Source organism: Terrapene carolina, unplaced genomic scaffold (assembly GCF_002925995.2).
Source record: "Terrapene carolina triunguis isolate 2854851 unplaced genomic scaffold, T_m_triunguis-2.0 Scaffold210, whole genome shotgun sequence".
NCBI lineage: Eukaryota > Metazoa > Chordata > Testudines > Emydidae > Terrapene > Terrapene triunguis.
In genome coordinates, this window is record NW_020664561.1 from 11944608 (window position 1) to 11962784 (window position 18177).

The following is an 18177-nucleotide window of genomic DNA, read 5'->3' on the forward strand; positions in this document are numbered from 1 at the left end:
CCTAATTCCGATCCTCCTTCCATTCACGCATCTGGGCAGAGTTCCTCTGGGCCACGTCCGCCTGGCTCCCTTGACACCTTTGAGGAATAGTGGGTGCTGTCCAGGGTTCTCTGCTTGCTGTCCCCTTCAGGTTCCCTATTTTTGACCCTTTGACCGTCACACCCATCCTTGTTATTTTTTTCATTGTCCCCTGTAATTACTTGAGTTTCTGGACTCTCTGGATTCTCCCCATAGGCTGGGGGAGGGTCCTTTAGCTGTGGGTGGGCATCCACTTCCCCGGAACCCAGTAGGAACACCCTTTTGCAGCTGGCCGGCCTGACTTTGTCACACTACTGAAAGGTCAGCTGTGGATGTTTCCCAACCTCACAACATATCTCAGTAACAGATATAGCAATACTTCATAACTTCACATTCAATTATAGTACATACAATTCAACAGGATATTATGGTTCAACAGATCAAGACTTTTAAAATGATACCTCAGAAGGCATGCATTGTACAAAACATATCATAATCACATGATAATGGTGAATATGGGGGTTCCAGCATGCTACTTTGTGGTACTGAGTGTCACAGAGGTCCAGTTTGAGACATGTTGAGATGGCAGCTGGATGTTCAGGGAGAGATATTGGAGAAACACTGAGATGGATAGGGAGATGTGAAAGTCATCAGTATAGAGTTGATAGCAAACTCTGGAGAATGACTGAGAGAGTATGGAGGGATGGTAGAAAGGGATTGAGAACAAAGGGTCCTGTAGAACACTGGCAGAGAGAGGGAAGAAGGAAGAAGATGGGAAAGAGAGAGAGCAAATGGATGCCAAGTGATATGTGGCAGCAATGAACAGGGTGAAAAGACAAGATGGGGTCCCAGGCAAGAGTCTGTCATAAATGGGAAGAAGGGGACACAACTCCAAAATGTTCGGAACCACAGAACTATATAAACCAAGCCCTAATGTGGACTCATGGAAACCTGTCAAACAGACCCTCTGTATGCTATATTAGAGCCCTTTGTTTCTGGTTTTTATTTTGTTTAAAATTCCTAGGAAAGTTAGTGGTGTTTAGTACACGTATTTAAAAAAGGGGTGAAAATCAGTGGCAAAAATTAACTTCACAGTTTTCTGGGTAATTATTGGGATTAATAATGGGGAATGAGAGAACACAAAAAAACCCACCAGAAAATAGAGAAGAGGGCCAGTGGGTTAGCAGGAGAAATGGACAGGGACTATCACCCGGCTCCCTGTCCATCTTGCTCCCCCACTGCGCAGGGGAAGCAGATGTGGCTGCACTCAACAGCTGGGGCCAGCAGGGGGCTCTGTCCAACTGGGGGGCCAGGTTGCAGCCTTTCACTCCCTGTGGGCCTGTTGCTGCAGTGCTCAGGTGGTCTCAGCTGCTGGGACCAGACTTCCTGCCTGTCTGGCTGTCCCACTGTGCAACTATAGCAGTCACCAACCAGAGGTTACTCTCTTCTGTACAGGCACCCTGTGCCTGAATACTGAATTTTTCAGAGAAATTCAGTAAAAAGCAAAAATGGAGGGCCCTATGTGTGATATGTGTAAAATTGTTAGTGACCATTTTGCTGTTTGCCTTCTATTATGTAAATATTCCTAGTAATATCTCCCTGTTCTCTTTCTCTCTCTCTGAATGTCAATGCTATTGTTCTCTTCAGCCATCTGAGCATAGGCGACTCAGTTCTTTAGGTAACCCCTGGAATGACCTTTGACCTTAGGGTTTTCACTGAGAAGTGATATTTGTGCTTGCTGTTCAGGGGAGCATGCGTGTCCCAGATGGGCTCTGGCAACATCCCATTCGCAGGAACAAGTTCAGATACCTCATAGACCATCCCATCTGTCTGACGGGAGCTGGAAGGTAAGTGAACATGGGGTAAGGGAGATGGTGAAAGTGGAGAAAGATGAGGGCTGGGAACATCCCTACTCTTCATGTCTAATGGCTGTGATAACAAACACTCAAGTGTTGGCTGGGAAATAAACAAGTGGAAGTGCTGCCCAACAATCTGGAGAGATATTTCAGGGCAAGGTGTTTTCCTTTGAGGTCAGTAATTCTTTTTGGAATTACTCTTTTCCACAGGAGTCAAGTCTCACACATTTATATAATCCAGGATTGCTGTGAGGAAGCCCTGCCTATCTGTAATAGATTTGGAAGAGGATGCAGCTCTCCTATAGCCTTATGGCAGCTCCTTGTAATTTAACATTGCATTAGTGATGCCAGGGAAGTGGTAATGTTCCAATCATATGCTGTCCTTACCAGAAATTAGACACACACATATTTTGGCACATCAGTGGCAACAAGTCTGAAAAGCAACCCCCTGACCAGTGTTACTGCAGACAGTAGTTCCTGGCAGATTCAACTTCAATGAAATGATTAAGATGACTAAAAATATCAGTCTCACCCTTCGTTGGCCAAGTGTGATAAGATTCCAGGTATAGCCTTCATCAGGATGCACAGAATAATCCTCCCTTAGACTGTGATTAGCATTAGGAGAGAAGTGGAGTGCCTGGTGATGAGCTCAATGAATAAGCACTTTCCTCTATTTCCTCAGGGATGTCTCGTTTCTATATGACATAGCTGGAAAAGAAGATGGAAGAAAGATGTCTCCAGCAAGCCCTTTAGCTGAACCACATCGTTATGGTTCATCCATGACTAGTGCTGTGAGTGCTAAAGTTTGATAAATCTTTCTCATTTCATTTGAGCCCTTGAACATAGAGATCAAAAGGTTTCTTCACCAGTCTGAAACCCTGCTGATTCTTCTTTACCTTCCCAGTATTAATGTATGCTTAAGAGCAAGATATTCATAATAATAGTCACTGTGGGAATGGTGGAAAGTGTAATTCAGTTACTCCCTTTCAGCCTGTCTCAGCTGGAGTGCTTGCAGAGAATGGTGCAAGAGCTCTGGTTTTGTGGGATTTCAGTTTAAACTCTATCAGGTCTAGCTTTTTCCAGCCATAATTATTTTAAGCAATAATATAGCCACACTAACTGTAAGGGGGGCCACAGCGGTTCTTGCAGGCATAACTGAACAGAATGCTGTGCTTCCATTTTGAACCCTTCCATTTTGGTGTGGCTATAAAGATTTTAAATTTGAACCAGCTTTAGGTGTAGATTTAGGGGCGGATTTTCATTTGCACTCTGCATTGCTCTAACTCTGTGAGAGTTTGGCTGATGTTGATCTGTGTTGGATTTAGGCCTGGTTTCCCACCCAGCACAGTCTTTTAATCTGTTACCCTTTGATCTAATAACTCACTGCTTTTTTTTGTGGCTATACAATTTCTTCAGCAGCAGAAAACCTCCCATCTCACAGTCGGAATTCAGACACACGTTTATTTTATGTCATTAATTTACATTTATTTTAGATTTGTGAAGTGAACCAATCATCCAGGTTCTAAATACATACATGGAGAAATGGGAAAGCAGTACAAAAAGCTTCTGCATAAGGCTTGCTCTCTAAGCAACCACAACAAATATCCCTTCTGGGGGATAGTGGGGGTTTGTGTGCAGCTTTTACCAATGCGTTTCATGTTCTGATGTCTCCGTTCTGTCCTTCGCAGACAAGTGTAGCAGATAGCCTGGTCCCTGAAGAATTTCACATAGTGAAGAACAAAGGAGTCCTGGGCTTGGAGTATTACGATGAGTGAGTGCTTGTATGGTTTACAGAGAATTCTCCTCAAGGTTTATTGGCCTGCCTTGCACTATAGAGTGGGGCAAGGTAACAAGGCCAAGAACACTGGCCAAATATATGCAACCTAATCAAGGGGTGAAGAGTATATAAAGTCTGGTTTAGCAGTTGTGTTAAGAGCATATCTAGAAAAACAGCTGCAGAAGAGATGTCAGGCAACACCTATCCCTGCAGAGCTGTCTGAGCAATGCTCTTACATCCATTGCTGTGTGATGGCTAAAGAGGGCCAAACCTCTCTTTTTTTTTCATTCCTCTGACTACCTCTCAAGAACTGGGCTGTCAAATGTATTTCTGGTTGGGTCTGAATGTGGCAGTAGAAATCTGATGAGACCACGGAATTACAGACATATAGGGTTGGAAGGGTCCTCAAGAGGTCATCTTGTCCAATCATTTGAGGGCAATGCTGAGAGACTCCTTAAAGTCTTTGTTGGCTTTTGTATGAGTTTAATTGGAGTGTGTCTGTCTTTTTACACTCTATCTACCTTTTAGAACTGCATTCTGCAATAAAGCTAGACAGGTTCTCTCATCCCACATAGTGGATCTTCAGTGCCGCAGTTGAAATCCTGAAGCTACCCCCTCAGGTTTTCCACCTTTTAGTCTTCCTAGCTGTGAGGCTTGAATTGAGTTCACCAAACCTTGACCAAAGAAGTCTAAAGAGAGCCCTTTTAAACCCTCAACACCATGCCTTAAATTTGTTGGAGTCTCATATTCTCTTCCTTCTTTCTCCATCAGGGAATAAAAGACTGAGATTAGGAATTAAATCCCAGACTTCTGAGTGGCAGGATATATAATGTTGTTAATATAAGTAATATTAATAATAATATTAGTATTGTGTTATACTTTTTTATTTATTTGTATTATGGTAGCACCCCAGACATGCACCAGAAGTCCATTGTGCTATGTGCTGTACAAACACAGAACAAAAGGGCAGTCCCTTCCTCAAAGAGCTTACATTCTATACAGCACCTTTGAGGCAGTCCTGAATTCTACAGCTAAGCCAGAATATTGTCTGAGGCAGGTTTTAAAATTTATGTTTGTTTTACAGTAAATACACAACTCTACTTGAAGATAGTGAAAATAGATTGCGGCTATTCCCATCCATGTGAGTACTGCCCTGCACCACGTTGCTATTAGAAAAAGTGACAGTATGGATTTAATTTCTATGTAATACCTTGTAACATTTTATATAAACTAATGTCACTTCCTTTCTACCCTGGAATTTTAGGAAACCATCTGGGAGATTAGAGGTCATCCAGCTGATGAAGGTGATGGACACCATGCTGGAGAAGGCTGGAGTAGATGATGAGCAAATTGGGATAACAGGACCTTCACAGGTAATGTCTTGTCAAAATCCTGAGAAATAACATCTCCTGTACTCTAGAGTTTATCCCCTGCAATATTTAAGGGGTCTCCCAGTTGTCTGATTCTAGTGCTATACGCTACTGTGGGTCTTCCTTCTCATCCTGGTACTACTAATGGAGACTGTTCCTTGTTGAGAGTACCCTCTTGGGATTTGGTCTGATTTATGAAGACTGACAGGTTGGCTCCAGGGCATTAGGTGTTGGACTTTCCTGGTGCAAATGTTGCCAACAGGGGACATGTTTTGAATGGCTAGTGTGAAAGAATTAAAGCAGCAGATTCCTGATCTCCTGATTGTGACTACAAAAGGAGACCGAACACTACTGATGCAAATTGACTGGAGATGTTAAATGCTGGGCTTTCAGAAGCCTGTCCAAGCTTGAAACAGGATGTCAGAGAATCTCCCTATCTTAGGGCTATCTTCAGGCATTCCATGTACAGAAATGGGGCAGATTTGGACATACAGGGTGAGATATTAAAAAGCACTCAGTATCTGCCTAACTGTTCCCATTGGAATTAACAGAAGGCTCCCATTGACTTTGATGGGAGCAGAGTTAGGCCAGTACTGAGCACTTTTGAAAACCGTACCATTGAACTTATGCACAATGACTCCTTCTCCAGTACACTCTACATTACCATTTTCTTCTGAAAAAGAAATCTATCACAAGGGTTTCGTTTTTTAAAATCAAACTTTGTCCAGGATTCCTTTATCCCAAAGTCATCGCTGTCAAAGAGTAAATTCCTTGACAAAGCCTGCAAAGATCCTGGTTTTGTTTTTTGCCAGTTGCACAATGTATTGGAGGTCCTGAAGACAGAGCAGAACATTTACAACATAGTGTTCCATGAGCTGATTCGACAGGTCAGTGTGGATTGTGCAGAGAGAGGAGAACTGCTTTCTAAGCTTAGGTGAGAATTCACAGAGTTCCCTTTCAGATTATGGCTGTGTTCTGACTAGCCTGGTATTTCATAAAACCATGTTGCCTCCAGGAATGTTAAGAATAATTAACTGTCACTCTTCTCCACACCACTGCCCTGTTCTCTATAAGTGATGTCTAGTGGGAGAAGTTGTGAGTAGGATAGTTGAGAGCTCCTTTGTGATCAAGGTTCTTACACCATTCTCTCAGGGTATGTCTACACTACGAAATTAGGTCGAATTTATAGAAGCCGGTTTTATAGAAATCGGTTTTATACAGTCGATTTTGTGTGTCCCCACATAAAATGCTCTAAGTGCATTAAGTCGGCGGACCGCGTCCACAGTACCGAGGCTAGTGTCGACTTCCGGAGCGTTGCACTGTGGGTAGCTATCCCACAGTTCCCGCAGTCTCCGCCGCCCATTGGAATTCTGGGTTGAGATCCCAATGCCTGATGATGCAAAAACAGTGTCGCGGGGGGTTCTGGGTACATGTCGTCAGGCCCCTCTCCCTCCGTCAGAGCAACGGCAGACAATTGATTCGCGCCTTTTTACCTGGGTTACCTATGCAGACAACATACCACGGCAAGCATGGAGCCTGCTCAGCTCAGCTCCAGCTCACCGTCACCATATGTCATCTGGGTGCCGGCAGACGTGGTACTGCATTGCTACACAGCAGCAGCTAATTGCCTTTTGGCAGTAGACGGTGCAGTATGACTGGTAGCTGTCATTGGCTATCTTGGTGCTGGCAGACGTGGGGCTGCATTGCTATACAGCAGCAGCTCCTTGCCTTTTGGCAGTAGATGGTGTATTACGACTGGTATCCATTGTCGTCGTATTCCTCAGTAAGTTCGGTCAGAGGCACCTAGGCAGACATGTTTTGTCTCCTGGAGACTCAGTCCTGCCGGCAGTGCTATTGAACCGTCTTGACGATGATGGCTAGCAGTCGTAGTACAGCATCTTCTGCCAAGCACCCAGAAGATGCCAATGGCTATCAGTCATGCTGCACCGTCTGCTGCCAGCTTAAGATGTAAAAAATAGATGGACCAGATTTGTTCTGTATTCATTTGCTTCCCCCTCCCTCCGTGAAATCAACAGCCTGCTAAACCCAGGGTTTTGAGTTCAATCTTTGGGGGGGCCATTCTGTGTGACAGTTGTTTGTGTTTCTCCCTGATGCACAGCCACCTTTGCTGATTTTAATTCCCTGTAAGCCATGTCGTCACTCGCCCCTCCCTCCCTCCCTCCCTCCCTCCGTCAGACAATAGTTTCGCGCCTTTTTTCAGCCCAGACGCCATAGCACTGGGATCATGGAGCCCGCTCAGATCACCGCGGCAATTATGAGCACTACGAACACCACGCGCATTGTCCTGGAGTATATGCAGAGCCAGAACATGCCAAAGCAAAACCAGGCGAGGAGGCGATTGCAGCGATTGCAGCGCGGCGACGAGAGTGATGAGGACATTGACATGGACATAGACCTCTCACAAAGTACAGGCCCCAGTAATGTGCAAATCATGGTGTTACTGGGGCAGGTTCATGGCGTGGAACTCCGATTCTGGGCCCAGGAAACAAGCACAGACTGGTGGGACCACATCGTGTTGCAGGTGTGGGACGATTCCCAGTGGCTGCGAAACTTTCGCATGCGTAAGGGCACTTTCATGGAACTTTGTGACTTGCTTTCCCCTGCCCTGAAGCGCCAGAATACCAAGATGAGAGCAGCCCTCATAGTTGAGAAGCGAGTGGCAATAGCCCTGTGGAAGCTTGCAACGCCAGACAGCTACCAGTCAGTCGGGAATCAATTTGGAGTGGGCAAATCTACTGTGGGGGCTGCTGTGATCCAAGTAGCCAACGCAATCAAAGACCTGCTGATATCAAGGGTAGTGACTCTGGGAAACGTGCAGGTCATAGTGGATGGCTTTGCTGCAATGGGATTCCCAAACTGTGGTGGGGCGATAGATGGAACCCATATCCCTATCTTGGCACTGGAGCACCAAGCCACCGAGTACATAAACCGCAAGGGGTACTTTTCAATGCTGCTGCAAGCCCTGGTGGATCACAAGGGACGTTTCACTAACATCAAAGTGGGATGGCCGGGAAAGGTACATGATGCTCGTGTCTTCAGGAACTCTGGTCTGTTTCAAAAGCTGGAGGAAGGGACTTTCTTCCCAGACCAGAAAATAACCGTTGGGGATGTTGAAATGCCTATCGTTATCCTTGGGGACCCAGCCTACCCCTTAATGCTATGGCTCATGAAGCCGTACACAGGCAACCTGGACAGTAGTCAGGACCTGTTCAACTATAGGCTGAGCAAGTGCCAAATGGTGGTGGAATGTGCATTTGGACGTTTAAAAGCGCGCTGGCGCAGTTTACTGACTCAGATAGACCTCAGCGAAGCCAATATTCCAATTGTTATTGCTGCTTGCTGTGCGCTCCACAATATCTGTGAGAGTAAGGGGGAGACATTTATGGCGGGATGGGAGATTGAGGCAAATCGCCTGGCCGCTGATTACGCGCAGCCAGACACCAGGGCGGTTAGAAGAGTACAGCAGGGCGCGGTGCGCATCAGAGAAGCTTTGAAAACGAGTTTTGTGACTGGCCAGGCTACGGTGTGAAACTTCTGTTTGTTTCTCCTTGATGAACCCTCCGCCCCCCGATTCACTCTACTTCCCTGTAAACTAACCACCCTCCCCTCCCCCCTTCGAGCACTGCTTGCAGAGGTAATAAAGTCATTGTTACTTCACATTCATGCATTCTTTATTAATTCATCACACAACTAAGGGGATAACTGCCAAGGTAGCCCGGGAGGGGTGGGGGAGGAGGGAAGGAAAAGGACACACTGCAGTTTAAAACTTTAAAACTTTAACACTTATTGAAGGCCAGCCTTCTGATGCTTGGGCAGTCATCTGGGGTGGAGTGACTGGGTGGCCAGAGGCCCCCCCACCGCGTTCTTGGGCGTCTGGGTGAGGAGGCTATGGAACTTGGGGAGGAGGGCTGTTGGTTACACAGGGGCTGTAGCGGCGGTCTCTGCTCCTGCTGCCTTTCCTGCAGCTCAACCATATGCTGGAGCATATCAGTTTGATGCTCCAGCAGCCGGAGCATCGACTCTTGCCTTCTGTCAGCAAGCTGACACCACCTATCCTCTTCAGCCCGCCACTTGCTCGATTCAGCCCGCGATTCAGCCCGCCACCTCTCCTCTCGTTCGTATTGTGCTTTTTTGCATTCTGACATTGACTGCCTCCATGCATTCTGCTGTGCCCTGTCAGCGTGGGAGGACATCTGGAGCTCCGAGAATATATCATCCCGAGTCCACCGTTTTCTCCTTCTAATCTTCACTAGCCTCTGTGAAGGAGAAACATTTGCAGCTGGTGGAGGAGAAGGGAGAGGTGGTTAAAAAAGGCACATTTTAGAGAACAATGGGTACAATCTTTCACGTTAAATTTTGCTGTTCACATTACACAGCACATGTGCTTTCGTTACAAGGTCGCATTTTTCCTCTTATATTGAGGGCCTGCTGGTTTGGTGTGAGAGATCACTCACGCAGTGCCAGGCAACAGATTTCGGCTTGCAGGCAGCCATGGTAAGCCACAGTCTTTTGGCTTTTTTAACCTTCTTAACATGTGGGAATGGTTTCAAACAGTAGCGCCCTCATTTCCCATACCAAGCACCCGTTGGGTTGGTCATTTAAAATGGGTTTGCAATGTAAAAGGAGGGGCTGCGGTTTCCGGGTTAACGTGCAGCACAAACCCAACTACCCCACCCCACACACCCAATTCTCTGGGATGATCACTTCACCCCTCCCCCCCACCACGTGGCTAACAGCGGGGAACATTTCTGTTCAGCCGAGCAGGAACGGGCACCTCTGAATGTCCCCTTAATAAAATCACCCCATTTCAACCAGGTGACCGTGAATGATATCACTCTCCTGAGGATAACAAAGAGAGATAAGGAATGGATGTTGTCTGCATGCCAGCAAACACCGGGACCATACGCTGCCATGCTTTGTTATGCAATGATTCCAGACTACGTGGTACTGGCCTGGCGTGGTAAAGTGTCCTACCATGGCGGACGGGATAAGGCAGCCCTCCCCAGAAACCTTTTGCAAAGGCTTTGGGAGTACATGAAGGAGAGCTTTCTGGAGATGTCCCTGGAGGATTTCCGCTCCATCTCCATACACGTTAACAGACTTTTCCAGTAGCTGTACTGGTCGTGATTGCCAGGGCAAATTAATCATTAATCATTAAACACGCTTGCTTTTAAACCATGTGTAATATTTACAAAGGTACACTCACCAGAGGTCCCTTGTGTGCCCTCAGGGTCTGGGAGCACGCCTTGGGTGAGTTCGGGGGTTACTGGTTCCAGGTCCAGGGTGATAAACATATCCTGGCTGTTGGGGAAACCGGTTTCTCCGCTTCCTTGCTGTGAGCTATCTTCACTGTCTTCATCATCATCTTCTGCGTACCCCGAACCCGCTTCCCTGTTGCGTGATTCTCCATTGATGGAGTCAAAGCACACGGTTGGGGTAGTCGTGGCTGCACCCCCTAGCATGGCATGCAGCTCCGCGTAGAAGCTGCATGTTTGTGGCTCTGGCCCTGGACCTTCCGTTTGCCTTTCTGGCTTTGTGGTAGGCTTGCCTTAGGCTCCTTAATTTTCACGCGGCACTGCTGTGCATCCCTGTTATGGCCTCTGTCCTTCATGGCCTTTGAGACTTTTTCTAATATTTTGCCATTTTGTTTACTGCTACGGAGTTCAGCTAGCACTGATTCGTCTCCCCATATGGCAAGCAGATCCCGTACCTCCCGTTCTGTCCATGCTGGAGCTCTTTTGCGATCCTGGGACTCCATCATGGTTACCTGTGCTGATGAGCTCTGCGTGGTCACCTGTGCTCTCCATGCTGGGCAAACAGGAAATGAAATTCAAAAGTTCGCGGGGCTTTTCCTGTCTACCTGGTCAGTGCATCTGAGTTGAGAGTGCTGTCCAGAGCGGTCACAATGAAGCACTGTGGGATAGCTCCCGGAGGCCAATAACGTCGAATTCCGTCCACACTACCCCAGATCCGATCCGCAAAGGCCGATTTTAGCGCTAATCCTCTCGTCGGAGGTGGAGTAAAGAAACCGGTTTAAAGGGCCCTTTAAGTCGAAAAAAAGGGCTTCGTCGTGTGGACGTGTCCAGGCTTAATTTGATTTAACGCTGCTAAATTGGACCTAAACTCGTAGTGTAGACCAGGCCTCAGAGATCCTGTATTTGGCACAACTGAATAATCCTAGAATGTTAAAATCCTGGCTTCAAATGCTACGAAGTTTATATTATAGAAATTTCCATACTCAGTGGAAAGAGGACCCTCTTATTAGATACTGGATTAGGAGATGTGATTCTCAGAAAGGTAAGACAATTTTCCCAGTTTACTGTCTCTTTCTATTACAGGCAGAGGTATGTGAATCTGCTGGATCGAATCCCCCAACAGATGAGAAACCTTTACAAAGAAATGATGGCGCAACGAGTAATGGACAGGCACATTACAGAAGAGTTATACAACTTCAAGGAATCTGTTGGACAGTTGACCAGGTCTGAATCATGATTGATCCTCAGAAATCTACCTTCTGTGCAGTAGATTTGTTGGGTGTGCTGCTTGTCCATGGTTTCTGCTCCCATGTTGTATGCTGTGGGTCAGAGCAATATTGACCGTCTCACAACTGTCTTACCTCTTATGCAAAGCTTTCCCCTCACATTCTTAGTACTAGTCCTGTAGAACTGTAGCATAGGATGGCAGCAAAGTCTCTTCCCTTTCTTCAAATCAGGGTGGATAACAATCAATGATTATTTAAAAAAATTAAAAACTCACATTTGTTTTAAATTTAAATTGAACTTTCTTTAAATTGAATTGAAAAATAAACCTATTTAAAAATAAATTTGAAATAATGATAGCCTATGTTAAGATCTAAGTGAATTATAATCTATTTAAATAATTTAAATTAAATACAAAAATATTAAGTAGTGAATATTTGCTGCCAAGTTTTAAAGAAAGTCAAACCATTGAGCTGATGGTAGTCACTTGCTAGGAATCTAGAACCAACATATGAAGTGTTAAATTAGCTTTTGACAGCAGTAGCCTCTTCTGCTTGTTCAGAGAGAATATTTTCTTCATTTTAGTTTATTCGGGTAGTTCAGTTCAATGACTAGTTCATTCAAAGTTAAAAAACCACTTGGGAGTTGAAAAAGCAGGAAAGCTTGTTTTTCTCTTCCAAGCTATGAATAAAAACGAGGTGTGAGAGGATGAGATTTACTAGTTCTAAAATGTTGAAGGACCTGGTGACCAGAAACAGTCAGTTCAATTCATTAAATACAAATAATACCTTCTTTGTTTAATAAATTGGTTAATTTTAAATGCAAAACTTATTTTGATAAACTTTTTGATTTTTTGGGGGCATATTTCAACATATTTAAAATAGTTTAATTAATAAATAAAATGCTGTTTTGGTGCATTTTTAATTGAATTTGAATTTCCATCGAAACAGAGCTTGACACAAATCACAAGTAAATAATTAATCATCATCTAGTAAGTACGAAATGCATCATTCACCATTTTCTAACTTAAAAAATGGAAAGCTAAGAATCAGAATAAATGTATGGTAAGCTATATTATTGCTTAAATAAATGTGTATAGGTATGGTGTATCTTCCTTGAAGCACTAAACTTAGTGTAAGGACTATATTTAGTTGCAAATCAATATGTTTTCTGTTACCGATCAATGAGAATCAACCTTTCTTTAGGAAAATAACTAAAAAGTACTATGATTTAAATCAAGGTTTTCTGCTTGCTAATTTCAATCATGATTAAAATCAGTGATTTAAATAGCTTTGATTTAAATCCATGCATCTTGTTTGAAATGTTATGCAAAACTGTCTGCAGAGGGAGAGCTTTAAGCAAAATGTGTGCACAAGAAGACCATAGAGTTTTGTGTGCACTGGAAGGACATAGATGAGATGATTGGCTGTTTGCGGAAGGGAAGCACACAAGACAGCTAAGGGCACTCTAGATTGAGATTGGCAGGTTGACTCTGAATTGTTCTGATTGCAGCAGGCTGTGAAATGACTGTTCTATGCTATTCCAGTGAGCTATGCGAGGTCCGAGAACATGACTTCAGGGTGACGAGAGAAGCAGAACGGGCCCATGAGGAGCTGGCTGATGCAGTGCGGGACGCTGAGCTGAATGCAAAGTGAGTTCCTTCAGCCCAGGGAAGGTTGGAGCGCAGGCAACATTTGTGAAGCAATATGATGTCTTTGAGTTGAAGGCAAAGCACATACTTCTTCTATTGTCTCACAGGTGATGTGGCACAGTGTTTACTCTCTGTGGGAAGGGATGTGACACACTGATTTCTCTCTCTTTAGGGCATTGTAGAGATGGTGTGGAATATTGATTTCTCTCTCTGTGTGGGAAACTGGTTATTTCTGTGCAGTATATCCAACCCAGTATACTGCACAGAGATTTCTCTAAATAGTGCCAAATTTCTCAAAGGGATAAGTTGTTTTAATGTTTCAAGTTTTAACCATTAAAAGTCCTTTGTATTTTTGTCTGTGTATTTTCACATTTTAATGATTTTTACTAAGTACTGCCCCCTCCTTGTCCTCCCAGTTCTGAGTTCCCTGTCTCTTGACAGTCTGCAAAAAACATTACAGACCTCATCAGGTCTCAATCTCTGAGGGGCCAACTGGTGCAGAGTGTGTCAGACTCCTGCATTGAGTTCTGAAACACCTGACCTAGGGAAGGTTGCATTATGAATAGAACAGTCAGCCTAAGCCCAGCACAGACTTGTCTCCAGACTTGTTGGGAACTCACAATGAGAATATCAGTAAAAGGGCTTATTTGGGATTCAGGGAAAGGAGCTGTGGATTGGCAGGCCTGTGGAGTGTGGTAATTGAGGAAAGAGATCTGGCTGAAGCAGGTATCTGAGAAATGTTTGGGAGCTGTGAGAAAGATAAAAAACTAGGTTAGGAGGAGGGGGATGTGGATTCCAGTAGTGTACCTCTGTCATCTTCTATGCAGTGTAGTTGTAGCCATATCAGTCCCAGGATATTAGAGAAACAAGATGGATGAGGTAATATCTTTTATTGGACCAACTTTTGTTGGTGAGATAGACCAGCTTTCGAGCCACACAGAGCTCTTCTTCAGGTCTGGGAAAGGTACTCCAATTAAAATGTAATAAATTAAGTAAACTTATGCTAAACAATCTGTTCCACCTTGCATTTAGCTTGTCTCTCTCACCAAGAGAAATTGGTCCAATAAAAGATATTACTTCAGCCACACCTTGTCTTTCTGTCTTCTTCTCTCAGTCTTGTGGAAGAATATCGTGAGTTGTATGAGTTACAAAGAGCGAGGCTTGAGACCCAGCTGCTCCAGTTAACCCAAGAGAAAGAAATCTGGAGCTCAGCTACATATGACCTGGCAATGAAAGTAGGTACAGACAGCATCATGGAGGACACTGCCTTACTGCAGGATACAAACCATTGTAACCAAAACTCCTGCTCCAGGATTTCCAAAGCAGGTTTTGTTTAACTGAAATCTTGTACTCCCAGACCTGCCAAGACTGCTTTTCCCAGGGGCCTACTGCTTTTTGGCCCTTTTAACTGTGGAAACTGACAGATATATATTGCTTTTTCTGGTGCTGATCTTCAGGCTCAGTGCTAGAGGATTTCATATGAAATCAGAGAGTGGCTTGTGTATTTTCAGAAATAGTGTCACTAAAATGCTTCCTTGACTTTTCTCAAAGTTTAGATTATCCAACCCAGATTCCCTAGACTCTTTCTGTAATTTCAAGACTATATTTTACTTTTTTTTTCTACTGTGTCCACATTTGTGATCTCTTATTTTATCCCATTCAAGTTTAACATTTGCTGTGAGAACTTCTTGGAGTTGCCTGGTAGTTTTTCAGGTTCTTCCTTAGGATGAGGCAGCAATAGTTCTGCAGAAACAGAGTGGGAACACTTTTTTTTTGGCTCTCCGAGTTTCCCATGGACAACATTACTAGTCCTTCAAAGTACATCTGTTCAGAATTATTGAAAATGGCTTGATATTTTTACATTTCCTTTTGATATTTTTCCTTTTAAGAGATTATTAGTGGCCAGATTCTTCCACTCTTGCTCATCCTGAGTAGTACCTTACTTCATCTCTTGAGGACTATTTTTACCAAGAAAAATACAATATTGGAAATATGGTACAGACATTTTTATTGGTATATTTGGTACCTATCATAAATGCCACATGTGGTTTCTGTTACAGTTTAACTTTAAAAGGCACATTATCCTGATGGTTTGTGCCTGAATTTGAGTAGGTTAATGCAAATTTACAATCTATTGTTATTTGACCAAGGTTATTGCCTTCCAGAGAGCTCCACGAAGTTTCAAACCATGGGCTTTAGTGTTCTACTGCTGCTTTTACGTACAGGAGCCATCTGCTGGGATGTAATTGAGCATGGGCTCACCATTGTTACTTATAAAATACTCGGATACCTTGCATATCATGTGGAATAAAAGCCAAAAGTTGCTGAGCAGTCCTTTAAATCTCCATCCCTACTTGCTGGGATATGTTGGGCTTTGGCCATCCTCCATCACACAGTGAGGCATTCTAAGGAGGTTCCTGCTGGCGTTTAAGCTCAAGCGAGGTAGTGTGGTAAGGAAGTTCTCTCCTCCTCAAGGAGTGTACTTGGATTGTTAGGTTGTGGATCAAACCAATGACAGTAGGTGGCTTTACCACACACTTTGGTTCTGCTGTTGTCGCATGCTTTTCATTTATTTGCTATGGTGGCCATTGGCACTTAGGTAGCCATTTTTTATGGAGTTCTGTTCTACAAACTGTACTCTGTGAGGCCTGTAACAGCAACGTCTATTCAGATCTTTCACTCCAGATAGCAAGGCTGTAGTGTGTCTGGTGATGAGGGGAGACAGTTGTCCAGGGCCTGGGTTTGTAGTGGAAGGTGGGCCTCTCAGTGGGTCTGCACAGCATGGGAAAGGGCCAGGAAATACAGTAAGAGACTGGTCTGTATTTCCTGGCCCTTTCCCATGCCATGAGTCAGGGTTAAAATGGTATGCTGTGGGTCAGTACTCACCAACCACTTTGGACAGGGACAGTCTGCCAGTGTTTGGGTACAGCACCTAGCAATAATATGTGCAGCAGGAGGAGTTCACGCTAGTGCCACCTGCTCCAGTGGGGAGTCAGCCAGGAGCAGGTGTTGGGGAGACACAACGAGCGCTCACTGTGACAGCAGAAGGGCAGCCCTGGGCCATCCTGAGCCACCTGATAAGCCAGACAGGGCAAAAAGAGGCAACAATGGAGCAGGGGGCTAAAACAGTGAGGAGCAGAGACAAGGTAGTGAAAGAATTGGAGAGAGCCAAGGGAAAGGGACTGAGAACAACAGCAAAAGTAGATGTGGGGTGTTTGAAAGAAAAATGAGATGGGGCAGATATATGAGGGGAGCACCAAATGGAAGGAGTAACCCCAAGCGGGGAGCAGAGACAAGGAAAAGCAAGGGCAGTAAAACATTGATGGGAAACAGACTCAAGGTGAGAGGGTGAGTCCTGCAGTGGAGGAGGCAGGGCTGGAAGAGATAGCTGCCTCTCTGGGGGCATGGGGTCACTGTAGGGGACAGGTCACAGGAAGGCAGAAGACTACTTGTCCTGGCCCTGTAAATCCTGTCACAGCTCTGCCCATAGTCTCTTTTAGCTTAGGGAGTGCTAGTGTGAAGTCAGCTTTTCAAGGTATGTTTCTTACACAGTGGAGCTTGGGTCAATTATCTCCCGGGTTGTTCTCTAACCTCCTCACCACTCCCAAAAAAGCCGCTATAAATAACTGTGTTCCTTGCAGGTGATCGAAAGAAACCAGCTCACGTTGTCTCGCAAGCTCTATGTCAGTGAAAAGGCATGGACCAAAGTCATCAGACACTTCATAGTGCTTCAGGCATCACAGGTAGAGTCCTTTTTGTGATGTATGACTATGGTGTGGAGAAGGCTATGTTTGGAGAGCTTGTGTCTGTGCAGGGTCCATCTGTCTCAGTGCAGAATTTCATGCTTCCCGGTTACTATTTGAACTTTAAAGTTTTGGCTCAGGTTTGAATGAACAGTGTGGTTTGAATAGGTTCTCTATCTCCCCTCTCTCTTTCTCTCTGTTCCTCTCCCTGCTGTTCCTTTTTCTCCTCTCCCGTCGCCCTGTCCTCAACTCTCTTCATCTCTCTGTTTTCCCTTCTCTTCATGGCTTTTCCTACTTCGCTCCCTCTGTTCATCCTCAGAAGACCAAGCCAAATCAATGCTAGTGTAATTGTGTCCTCAGCAGTGCTGGCCTTGCACATTTGCCTTCTGATGTTTCAGCACAAATAGAAAACTCAGGTGCTGAGCTGAGTCATGTGTGCCTCAGTCCTAATGCCACTAGTGAAATGTCCAGCTCCCAAGGTCATTGTGTATGCTGTGGAACTGCAGAACATTTTCCAGCTAGCAGTCTGTGAAGTGGGTACTTCTTCAGACAGCTGAGTGGTCATTGTTCTGATCCCAGTGAAATGGAAGGTCCCTTGCCTTATGGCTCTCCCATTCTTTCTTATGATGCACACAGGACACAGCAGACCTTTCCGATTTGCAGGAGATGACTGAGCAGTTCAGGGAGCTGTTGGACCGCATTGGAGTTGAAGTGGAACATGCTGAAAACTCCAGCAGGGAGAAGCTGCGAATGGTTCAGAATGGCCTCACCAAGTGGATGCAGTACTTCCAGGACAATGTTTTGTGAGTGTCCAGGAGTGATTGTTTAATTTGGGCAGTGGTACACTAGCTACCTCCACCACCTTTATGTGACAGAAAATTGCAGTGCACCAAACCTGGCAGCCCGTACTCAGGCAAGCAGGGACGGCTCTAGGCACCAGCAAAGCAAGCACGTGCTTGGGGCAGCCCATTTGCAGGGGCGGCAGGGATCCAGCATGGGAGCTGAGAACCAACAGGGGGCCCTGGGAGCTGTAGTTCCTTGGTTAGCTCCCTGCCTATAGAGCCTGCCCTGGAGCAGGGAAAGAACTACATTTCCCAGCATTCCCTTGGCCACTACCAACAGGAAAGAGGGGGAGGGAGTGAGGAAGCTGAGACCTCATGCTGCAGCCTGCTGTGAATGGAGAGCTGCACTGGGAAGGGCAGGGATACCATATTTTAACATTCAGAAAATAGGACACTCCACAGGGAGGGAGGGTAGCCCCA

The 18177-nt window shown here is 45.1% G+C and overlaps 1 protein-coding gene across 1 annotated transcript in view; it reads left to right on the forward strand.

Annotated features, from left to right (window-relative positions):
• LOC112105876 (axonemal dynein light chain domain-containing protein 1) overlaps positions 1–18177 on the forward strand; it is a 65387-nt gene that overhangs the window by 16879 nt on the left and 30331 nt on the right. Inside the window, exons 4-14 of the mRNA XM_026655667.1 lie at positions 1765–1865; positions 2557–2665; positions 3563–3645; positions 4736–4792; positions 4916–5024; positions 5834–5955; positions 11381–11521; positions 13068–13172; positions 14287–14407; positions 16814–16915; positions 17552–17718. Coding sequence (XP_026511452.1) covers positions 1765–1865; positions 2557–2665; positions 3563–3645; positions 4736–4792; positions 4916–5024; positions 5834–5955; positions 11381–11521; positions 13068–13172; positions 14287–14407; positions 16814–16915; positions 17552–17718 — 1217 coding nt within the window. The remainder of the gene's footprint in view (positions 1–1764; positions 1866–2556; positions 2666–3562; positions 3646–4735; positions 4793–4915; positions 5025–5833; positions 5956–11380; positions 11522–13067; positions 13173–14286; positions 14408–16813; positions 16916–17551; positions 17719–18177) is intronic.